The sequence below is a fragment of the Pyxicephalus adspersus genome, chromosome 5 (genome assembly GCF_032062135.1).
Source record: "Pyxicephalus adspersus chromosome 5, UCB_Pads_2.0, whole genome shotgun sequence".
Taxonomy (NCBI): domain Eukaryota; kingdom Metazoa; phylum Chordata; class Amphibia; order Anura; family Pyxicephalidae; genus Pyxicephalus; species Pyxicephalus adspersus.
Window position 1 is genome coordinate 127551669 of NC_092862.1, and position 11483 is coordinate 127563151.

Below are 11483 nucleotides of genomic sequence, written 5' to 3' on the forward strand. Positions count from 1 at the left end.
TTATTTAATAATGCCTAAGAATTATACCCTACAATGTAAAATAAATTTCCATGCAAAAAAAATGTAATGCTAGGGAGGTTAATGTAACCTTTTTTCAATGTCGGTCATATGAAATGCTACACCTGTTTAGATTGATGGAATATTTTATTTCATTGATCACCAATTATATTGTCTTTGATTATTTTTCCTATATTTTTTTTTTCCACAGACCCGGTTTTCGGCTCCAGCCTGGCTAGTCTTTGTCAAAGAGAAAACACTACTGTGCCAAAATTTGTTAAGATGTGCATTGAACATATTGAAGAACATGGTATGTATCCTCACACACAAACTCAACCTATATATACATATGAAGAAATATTTTATTGGAGGCACCATTTGATACTTTATTTGAGACAGAAGCTAATATGCAATTTAGCAGCCTTAAAGGAATTAACACTCTGTTGACAAAATATAAAGAGAATGTGGCCAAGGTAAAGTTTTTATTTAGGAAATGAATCAAAGGGTTACAATGTGGCATTAGTAAAGCATATTAGTGGTATGATGATATTAATCCTTTACCTTGGCCACCTTTAAAGCCCCTTCTGTCTATTCTCTTCATATTTTTTTCCCATATTAAGGGGATGGCCCTTGACCTAGATAATAGGGATTACCATATCTAACCCCTGCCTTACACACCTAACACTTTGTTGATCCCACCAATTAATCCATATACATATCAGTTTAGTTTGTACATAAGAATGACTTCCAATTACATTACTTTGCATATATACTTCAAAACTATCCAGATTATGTTGATTAGAAATTACCACTTTTTCATGATTTGTTTGTAAATAAAACAAAAATTTAGTTGCAATACTGTTGTTGACAATGTCTTAATTTCTTTAGGACTGGATGTAGAGGGTTTATACAGAGTCAGTGGGAACCTTGCTGTTATACAAAAGCTCCGGTTTGCAGTAACACATGGTAGGATTTTAAAACCAATTATTTCTAATTATTAATAATTATTATTTTAAGACAAATCTGTTCTGGCACATTGCTCTTTCCATCTTTAGGAATTTACTGTTCTATCTGCAGTTCCACTAATCTTCAGCAGTTGATGTATACAGTGTTTTGTGAGTTTTGAGCATTAGCAGGTTGTACTTCATATGTTCCCTCTGTAACTTTTTGTAAATCTAAACATAGGAAATTGAAGGTGTAAATTTAAAGTCCAGGTAGATATGAATGTCTCAAAATGATTACAGCTAAGAATTCATTAATACATAATTACATTTGGTACATTTGTTTGTTGTTGTTACATTTAAATTAACTAGTGTAAATAACTGAAATTGACTTGGTTAAGCATGCTCCTATAGAGAAGCAATACAAGCCAGTCAAGAGCCTTGCATTTAAAGCAGAAGTAAACCCAAAACAATAAAATCACACTTACCTTCAATCCAGCAGATCAGTCTGTCTGTCAGGAGGTTTCTTCCATCGGGTCTTGCGTCTTCCCAGTATCCGTCTTTGGCCTGGCGCAAAGGGAGCCCTGACATCTTTTCTTCTCTTCTTCCTGGTTCTTCTTCCTACGTCACCCGATCTCATACTGTTGAGGTGTGATATTGGGTGATGTAGATGGAGAAAAAACTTGCTAATCTCACTGGGCAGTTTTTTTCCCGTATTGATGAAGGGGCTCCTTCTGCCTGCTCTGCGCTCCCATTCATTTTTAATCGCTTAGGCAATCGAGAATTATGTGGGCGGGGCTTTTTCTTTTATTAGGTGTTGCACAAAAAAAAAAAAAAAACACTAACAAACAGAATTTTTAGTTTAAAAAAAAAAAAAGGGTTATCTACCCTTTTATGTAAAGTGAAAATTGTGAGTTTAGGTACACTTTAAATGTAAAAGGAGAGAGCAGAGTAAGCTTGTCAGACTGCTACTAAACTTTCACTTTCCAGCTATCAGGTTAGTAGTAGAGAAGGATCTACACTGTATCACTGTGTGGCAAGGCTAATTGGTGTGTAAATATCAGACTGTATACAAATCCTTTGATTAACACAAAACCTGGAGTGCATAATTCTCTTTTTCAGCATTGTTTGTCCTTTTATTTCAGATGAGAAACTGGACCTGAATGACAGTAAATGGGAAGATATCCATGTCATTACAGGCGCATTGAAGATGTTCTTCAGAGAACTGCCCGAACCCCTTTTTACCTACAACTATTTTAATGACTTTGTGAATGCTATCAGTAAGTTCCAGGCTACCTGCACTTTGTGTTAATAGTACATTTGCTTTTTCTTTTTTGACCAATTTATTACAACTTTTTGGGGTATTGTTTTTTTAGCCAGCATTTCCTTATCTTGTACTGATGAGAACCATAAATTCAAAAAGGGCGATGTGCCAACTAGATTCATGACCTAGTATTGATTATAAATACACAATCACCCTAAATTATTCTCATACCAGACACCAGCCATTCTAATAATTTTCGCCTGTATAGTAAATGTGTAATCTGTCATTTTATTTGTGTTTTTTGTGTTTTTTTTTTTTTTTTTTTTTTTTTTTTTTTTTTTTTATATTGCACTAGTTTTTTTTTTTATGCAAACTGTAATATTCCAGCAGCATTTAAATGTGGCCACTTGAGGGCAGTGTATGACAGAGTATCACCAGTCCCTGTTTTACACCTTTATATCAGCTGACATAATTCATAGCAAATCACTTTTCTTCCAGAACAAGAGCCCAAACATCGTGTTCAAGCTGTCAGAGATTTAATTAAGCAGTTGCCAAAGCCCAACCAAGACACAATGCAGGCGCTCTTCAAGCATCTTAAACAGTGAGTTTAAACCTGAATGTATGGAAAGATTTGTCATTGAAATACTTTGGTCTCTTTTTAAGTGGCATTAATGCTGAGTTTAGCAGCTTTCTTTTACGAAAATTCACAAACAAGTGTAATACTGTGTGGAACCATCTTCTGATTGGTGCTTTATAATGTAAATTGGCTGTTTCAGCTGAACTTTCCTTGTTCTTTGCTTCAGTATGCCTGTGCAGATTTTCTGACATGATTGTCTTTACTATTTAAATGACTAAATCATTTAAAATTAAAGTGGACCTGTAATTTATCTGAGCAGTTTTCAAGACCATTTTGCTACACTAGTTTATCAAAAGCAACCTATATAGCAGGTATATTTAGCCTATATATAAACCCAGAAAGTAAAATTCAGGAAGACTGGTTGGGTGCTTGCCTGGATTCAACAAGGGCTGTCATATATGCCACCAGCACACCTTGAACTAGTTTTATTGCTTTTATGTAGAATTAATAGGGGACTAACATTTTGCAACCAAGCCCCTTTACCAAGACACAAATGATAAATCCTTGCACTGTCCTGAAATGCTAGTATCCTTTAAGGGATTATGGAGAAGCAATAAAACTGTATAATCATGAAGGAATGCAGAGTGTTTTTTGTATTGTTTTAGAAATTGAATGTGATATGATAAAAACCAACCTAGCTTCTGGGGTATGGTAAGAGATGATATATCTTCTCCTCAGACCAACTGTACCTTAGTGACTTGTTGTCAGTACTAACTCTGTCACATAGGTGCAGGCAGGATATGCCCAAGCATTAGAATACATTCTATTATTATTACCTAACATATATTTTACACTTTTAAAAGCCAAAGGTTTCTTTTTTTATACCAAATTTGTCCGGACATCATATACAGTATTGGTCACCAAGTTTTCTGCAATTAGGTGACATACTGTAAAAAAAACAGATTGCAGTTAAATTCCCTGTATTTAATCTACATCCATTGTTACATTCTATGGGACAATATGCTGTTTTTAGGTGATGAAGCACTGACATTATAAATATGTTAACAGGTATGAAGCATATGGTGCGCCACTTGTCCATTACATGATCGTGGTCTTTATGCACTGCTTAACATTAAAATATTTAATAATGTAAGGGTGAATAGTATGCATCATAGGACCCAGTACTTTTGAACAGTAAATAAGGCATGTCATCTTTCCCTATACCCATGAAACTTGGTCGCTTCTGTTGCTCCAGCAGGGCTTACAGTTGTACCAGAACCCTAGAGGATTACACTACTTTTTATAAGCTGCAGTAACTATTTGTCTGCAGCTCATTCTGTTGTAGTTTGTTTCCACTTTAGTAGAATAAAAATCTCAGAATGATTATTTATGCAAAATAAATATAGTTTTATGGGACAGTGGACACCATTATCTAGGGGATCCTGAGAAGATGCTGAAAGAAGTTTGCGGAGGGGAGTCTTGTATTATGGATGGGAGTGTTACAGGAGCAGTCCTTCCAACCTCCCACCATATAAGTGACATTCTAATATGCTTAAAGGTTTGGTAACCATTCCTGTGTTCAGTTTTTTTCTACAATTGTTATGTATTTATAGCACACTTTCATAGTCCATAGTCACATCACTTCCTGTCTCTTAGAGTTTTTAATCTACTACAGTCATAGTCTAGGCTCAGGTTTAGTGAGATTGGAACCTGTGACCTTGGGGCTGCAAGTTGAGAGAGCTAGCAAATACATTGTAATACTGTTTGTCATAAATGCTAGCTATCTGTTTCTACAAACCAACAGATACTACTAGTTTACTTTTATATCTGCACAAAATGAAGTGTAAGTTAAGAAACTGACATAAATATTTTCTTTTTTTTCCCTAGTGTTGTGGAAACTGGAGAAAAAAACAGAATGAATGTACAAAGTTTAGCAATAGTATTCGGTCCAACTTTGCTGAAGCCAGAAAACGAAACTGGTAACATAGCCATCCACACGGTATATCAGAGTCAGATAGTAGAGTTAATTCTAATGGAATATAGTTCGATCTTTGGCCGTTGAACCATCATCTCCCAAACCACTGAATGACCATCTCAGCCAGAAGGACACAACCACCCCTTGCTTTTTTATTTGTCTATTTTGGACCAAAACCACTGAAGTTTCTTTTTTTGCACTTCTGTGAAGATCATTGGAAAGCGCTGGAGTTAAAACATTTTGTCCTAATTATCTCATATCATTTCTCCATTGACTGTTTTTGATATTTTATGATCTTTTCATTTTGCATTGAGATCCTTCTTTTTTTTCTTCATTCTTAACAGAACTGCAAGTCTAACACAGACACTGGATTTACTGGAGATTAAAACTACTAATATACCATAGATTTGAATCTTTAACCACTGTCACTTGTTCTGAAGTGTTTGAAGCTGATCTTTGTACTTGCTGTTGAACCATTTGAAGTTCAATTTATTTTATTTTATTTTTTTTAGTGAAAATGCATCTGGTATGTGTCTATGGAAGCAGCCATTGGCTTCTTGTGCAGGTACAAAGCAAAACGGTTAACAGAGCATCTGACATATGCTTGGCTCTGCACAGACAAATATTATAGTGTATAGCATGTTCTGCTTTTTTTCTCAAGCTCTCCTGCTGGAATAATTGAGCTTCTGTTCTGTCGATCTTGCAGAGCTGTACACTGGTGTTAATTATTATTTAAGCCACCAAAATCATACTCCAGACTTTTTTTTTAATTTATCAGTGCATTCTCTCTGACTGTCATTTGATTGTGTGTGGAAGTCAGATAATCATGGTATTCTATGACAATGCTAACTGTGCGCTAACCTGCAGCTAAAAGATTCCATTGAGCGCTAATACTGTATACTGTGGTCATGCTAATTCTGTGGTATTAAAATATTTCACTTAATATGTAAATAGAAGCCAAAGGGCAGCTTAGACTTTGGGAAACTGTATATAAAGAAAGCTGTATAGTCAAAAAAAATTCCCCATTTCATTATTTTTGCCCTTTCTAATGCCATACGGGCAGTTTTTTTTCTTCTTTCAGATAAATTCCCTACTGATCAAAACTAAAGGTACCTGTAGACATTAGATGATGATTTTCTAATGTCTGAGATCTAAAACCATTTTTTGATTTTTAAGTGGCACTGCAGTAGAGCCCTGTAGAGGTAGTTTTGCTTTAATAGACTGCTCAGACATAAAGGAGGAAGTAAGGTCATAAAACGCACATCTGTGAAATGTAAAAAGACCGACGTGTGGTGCTTTAGGTCAAATGATCTGAAGGCAGAATGTCACCTGGCCCAACTTTGCCTAACTTCACTTACTAAAGACCTAGCTGATGTAGGCATCCTAGTATGGATCTGCAGCCATAGAGCTATTAGACCTGCTTTTTTTAGCTCACCAGTATGTGTTTAATGACCATATATCTATCTAAAGCGTGAGTCGATTATAAACAAAATTAAAAATTAGGACTGCTTCAGTATATACAATATACAACCAGGCTATTTTAGAATTGTGAGCTGGAGTTGTGTGTTTTACAAACGATTAGACGTGAGTACACAATACATGCCCGTAGGTAGATGCTTGGTTCTCTAGATTAACTTTTTGTATTTTTCTTTAACAGTGCCCCATGCACTGAGTGTTCAAAGGAAGATCATGAAGCATATTCCTTGTATTTATGTTTTTGCTGTCAGCATATGACATCTTCAATAAATCAAATTGCCTAAAACAGACAGAAGCACAATAAGGGCTTAGAATGCTTCATAACAGAGCATGAATTAATCCACACAGGCTTCAGCATTGGTCCATACTGATGTTGCAGTCCTTGTCTTGTTGGTAATTCTCTAAGCAAGGACTCATTCTGCCCTGTAGAACATTAAAGCAATATCCTTGATCTCTGCAATTTCCTGCAAGTGTCATCTTTATATTGTAAGCTGGAATCTTTATGTATTAGCCCTAAATAACATTGCAATGGTTTCAGACCCCGCCACAATGTGCATTGCCAATAGAAGATTAATGAGTTTTGTTAACTAGCAGTATATAAGGTACATATAATCATATCTAATAACTTTTTATTTCCTGTTGTGAAGCTGTGCTCACAGCATAAATACCAAGATAAGATCTGGTTTATTCACTAAAGTATTGAGAAGATAAGTAATGATGTAAAAAGGGCTGTAACTCATATTAACCAATATAAGTACGTTGAGATTGGTGTGGGACACTGTACTTTGCACATTGTACAAAAAATGAGCCTAGAATAAAAAAGAAAATCAGTGTTAAGTCAATATGTTATAGAAGTTAAATAAACGGCTGATTTACAGCATAGTCAGGTGGTTGGACCCCTCAGCAGTATCTTTAAGGTGATCCATAATATCTTTACATCTCACATAGACACCAACACTTTATTACCTTCTAGCCCTGTCCATCTGCTGCAGTTGCAGGGGTACTTCCAATTCCTCTTGGTCCTTTTGATTTTTTTATATTATCTTCCATATAGAAGATCCTGTGGCATGTCAGTACAAAGCCAGGGCCAAAATGTATGAAAAGCCACAAAATCAGTGTTTCAGCCCGCAAAACCCCTAACTATCAATGTGTGTTGATCCTCTAATAGAAAATAAACCTAAATATTAATAAACAGTATTGTTAGCATTGAGAATATCATTAAAGCAGAACTAATCTTTTTTTTTCTTGTGATCTTTAGCCATCTTGATTAGCCGGGATGACATACCTTCGGAGTTCATTTAGTCTTGGCACTCATAAAGGAAGCCGGAAGTACATGCGCAGCTCAGATTTTTTTGCCAGAACCCTGAAAAGTAATCAGACCGGTTGGAAAGATTATTGCGGGAGGGATATCGCCTGTCCCTTTCTGCAATAATGACCTGTCTGAAAATGTTTTCTTCAAAGTGAAGCTTCAGTTCCACTTTAAGATTCACATTCTAGGACTGCCATCATTATCCTCACTACATTTAATGAGCCACTTACCCAGAATTTGTTTCTTCATGAGTACCATTCTTTTATTTATCTTTTGGCCAAAGAATATCTGGTGATCCTTCTATGAAGTTGTTAGATCAGGCACTTCCTGTTAACAGAATAGTGTTCCCAAATTGTCACATGGTTATATAAACCTCTTGGTGCAGGCATGGTCCTTTGTTGTCACTTGCAGAAAGCCGATCTAGATTATTAATGTGCAACCAGTGCTGTAAAGAAGGGTTCATGTTAAGAGGAAGTGGCTGAAGGAATCTGGAGGAGATTACTAGTGCTAAGATGCAACAAAAAATAAAATAGAAAACAAATATTCAAAACAATGGTTTGCTAAAGCATCCCACTTCATAAACTAAAACACATCCAGCTAGGGTTTAGAGCCTGCTTTGAAGCAAGAATAAATATTAACAAATCTCAAGCTTGCACCTTCAAAATTCTTTGACTGCAGCCCTGATATTTTGTTATGACAGGTCCTCTTTGAATGATGTGACCACTCATCTAATGTCTATAGGTATGTTGTCTGTAAGCACTTTTCAATCATGACTATTTTATTTGCTGGTAAACATTTTTAAGGAAAGGTACTGGAATTAATTTAAACTGCATTCTCAAGTTAGTGAGTTATTTAATATGTACAGTATATTTTAATGGAAAAAAAATGATTGCAGAGAGGTGAAAAAACCTCTTCTGTTTCATTGTGCCTGTGGGTGAGAAAATAGTGCCCGGTTATGAATCGGTTAAAGAACAAAAAATGACCTGTGAAGCTGGAGTATTTCTATTACATTTGACAATGTAGACCAATTTGTAAAATAAAAGTGAATTTGGAAGATTTTGTTACAGGGAACGATGTGTGAAATTTATTTTATTTTATTTCCCCCAAATGTATTTTTGTAGTTTAACTTCAGTATGTTGTATTTTATGTCTGTTGCTAATAAAGTCATCAGCACAGAGTTTATCCTATGGAGTATCAAAATGATCTTCTATCAAAGTCCTATTGATACATTGAATTCCTTTAAGGTGTAACTAACCAACAAATCATTTTATGGTTCAATCTATTTTTATTAAAGGGAAATTGAACAATAACAAAACAAATGCTAATTTATAAATTTTGCATTTCCTATGGTGAATTTTCAACTTATTTCAGATCCCCATTACTAAACAGCATCAAAACAAAACTGAAAGTTTGTTTTTCTGACTTTTTAAGCATTATTCAATATGATAGTTGCAATGAACATTCACCAATAAAATACCTAAATCCATTTATGACATTTAAAATCCATAGGATTCACATCAACTTTACGTTTAACAAAATATATACATTCCCAAGCGGTCTCTTTATATTGTATTTCTACGCGTATTCGCGGTTCATTGTCTGCTTCCTCAGGAACACAGAGACTTATTGTAATAAATTTAACAATAAATATCTACAACTTGTTCATTGCCATTTAGTGAAAATACCGGTACATATTTAAAAAAAAATCATCCATGGGAAGGAAAAGGAAGTAACATACCAAATAATGTACAACAAAAAATAAATAACAAAAATTAGAGATAAACATAGGTAATGGGTGAAAAGGAAGAGAGGGACGCTGGGTCTGATTTAATAAAGCTTTCCAAGATTGGATATGATAGACTATCATGGGTGAACCTGGGTAATCCAGCAAACCTAGAATGGATGTCTTACAAATCGTTTGGTATTATTTGGAAAATGTTTTCAGTCTTGGACCAGATCCATTCCAGGTTTTCAGGATCAGCCAGGTTCACTCATGATAGTCTATCTTCTCCAGTCTTGGAGAGCTTTTATTAATAAGGACCAATGGATGCAGTTACCACAGTATAAAATATACCATAAAATGGCCCTATCAGGCTTTAATAACCTTGGACGCTAGAACAAAGTCTGTTAGGTGAAGAGGAGGAATCGGAGAAAATTATCTGCAGAAACCACTGGGACATGAATAATTAAGGATCTTTCATTAAATGCGCTGCTTGGGCTACAGTAGAAAAGAATCACCCCTTGCACATCTGTAGTTTTGCAGTCTGATATAATACGCATAAAAATGATTACCTGTATTTTTTGTAATTTATACCAGCCAAGTAAAAGATAAATTTGCAACGGTTCAGAAAAAAAAATATTCACTGAGATGGATAAACGATTGCGTCCCCCCCCCCCCCCTCCAAATAATACTTGTTAATTCAGTCGAGTGTAACTAACCTCTCCATTGCACACCAAGCTTTGAAATTGGCTTTTATAAGTGATTCATTGTAATAAGTGATTATCATAAAAATATAAACTGAGGAACACAGAAAACCTCCTTTGACTCAAGTATAAACCTAGGGTGCAAAATGTTGCTAACATTCAAAAAGATAATCAATAGAAATGCCAATAAATTAATGAGTGTGAATAAATACATCTATGGTGTGTTATTTTTAAAACATTTAAAAGGTGAAAAAAATCACAGGATTTTTTCTTAGTATCCCAACAGACTCAAAGCTGCATGCAAGTATAAACTGAGATTTCTTAGCCCACAATTTCCATTTAAAAAATCTAGTTTATACTTGGGTCACGCCAGTAGGATGGCCTTTGTCTTTGTGAAATTGTGTAACAATCTCTAGGTGAGTTTATCACACAGTTTACATGAGGACAGTGCCATCTACTGGTGGCTAACAATTGGTGTGGAAACTGTTTTTATATATATATATATATATATAGCATATCTGGCTGATCCAGATTGAAAACAACAGTTACATAATTACAAATAAAATATTTAGGTTGAAAAAAAATTTAATTCCATTAGGTTCAACCACAAGAGAAAAAAACATACAACAAACCAGAGGTGTGGTATGTTTATTTTGTATATTCAAATGTTGTCTAGGTTGCTTTGTAGCCAGAAATGACAGTGCACACATCTTTTGACGCAAAAATTATTTTTTGCTCATTCTTAAATCGTTATTTATTCGACTGCTCATCCCAAATTATTTTTATGCTGACACTTCCTTTCCCACTACCTTCTATGTTGACACATCATCCACAAAATACGGCTCTTCCAGAGAAAATCAAACAGGCAGTCTTGCCTGACACTTGCCTTGACTACTACAACATCCTTTGTCTAACTAGACACTTGTTTCTACAATCGCTTGTCTTGTCTATCCTCTTAACTATATATAATTCTCTGCTTTTTCTGCAAATCTGTGCACTGGTTTCCATTTTATTTCAAAATAAAGTTCAAGGTACGATGCTTTGCCTATAATGCACCCCATGGCTCCTGTCCCGCTCACATTACCAACCTTGTGTTTTCCAATTATTGTCCCCTAACTGTCCTCTCTGCTCCTTGATGACCTGCCTAAGACTTTGGGTCTGATTTATTAGCGGTCTCCAGGGCTGAGGAGAAAGCACTTTCATTAGTGATGCTGGGTGATTTAGCAAACCTGAAATGGATATGGTTCAGGATTGAAAACATGTGCTAACAAATAGCAAATGACTATATCCATTACAGGTTTGCTCAATCACCCAGGTTCACTGATGAAAGTGTATACTCTCCAGCCTTAGAGAGCTTTAATAAATCAGGCCCTTTCTCTCACATAACCTCTTCTCACTGATTGTTGCAAGACTTTTCTGAAGCTGCTCTCTGGAATTCTCCCCCTCACCCCATTAGGTATACACCACTACATTCAAGCAAGCTCTAAAATCTACATCTTTAAACTTACTTCCCCATTCTT

The 11483-nt window shown here is 35.3% G+C and overlaps 1 protein-coding gene across 1 annotated transcript in view; it reads left to right on the forward strand.

Moving 5' to 3' along the window:
• Nucleotides 1-8726, forward strand: part of ARHGAP12 (Rho GTPase activating protein 12) — a 72865-nt gene extending 64139 nt beyond the window's left edge. Inside the window, exons 11-15 of the mRNA XM_072413401.1 lie at nt 209-307; nt 886-963; nt 2084-2218; nt 2701-2803; nt 4667-8726. Of these exons, the coding sequence (XP_072269502.1) occupies nt 209-307; nt 886-963; nt 2084-2218; nt 2701-2803; nt 4667-4841 (590 nt within the window). The 3' untranslated portion in view covers nt 4842-8726. The remainder of the gene's footprint in view (nt 1-208; nt 308-885; nt 964-2083; nt 2219-2700; nt 2804-4666) is intronic.
• Nucleotides 8727-11483: the final 2757 nt, after the last annotated feature.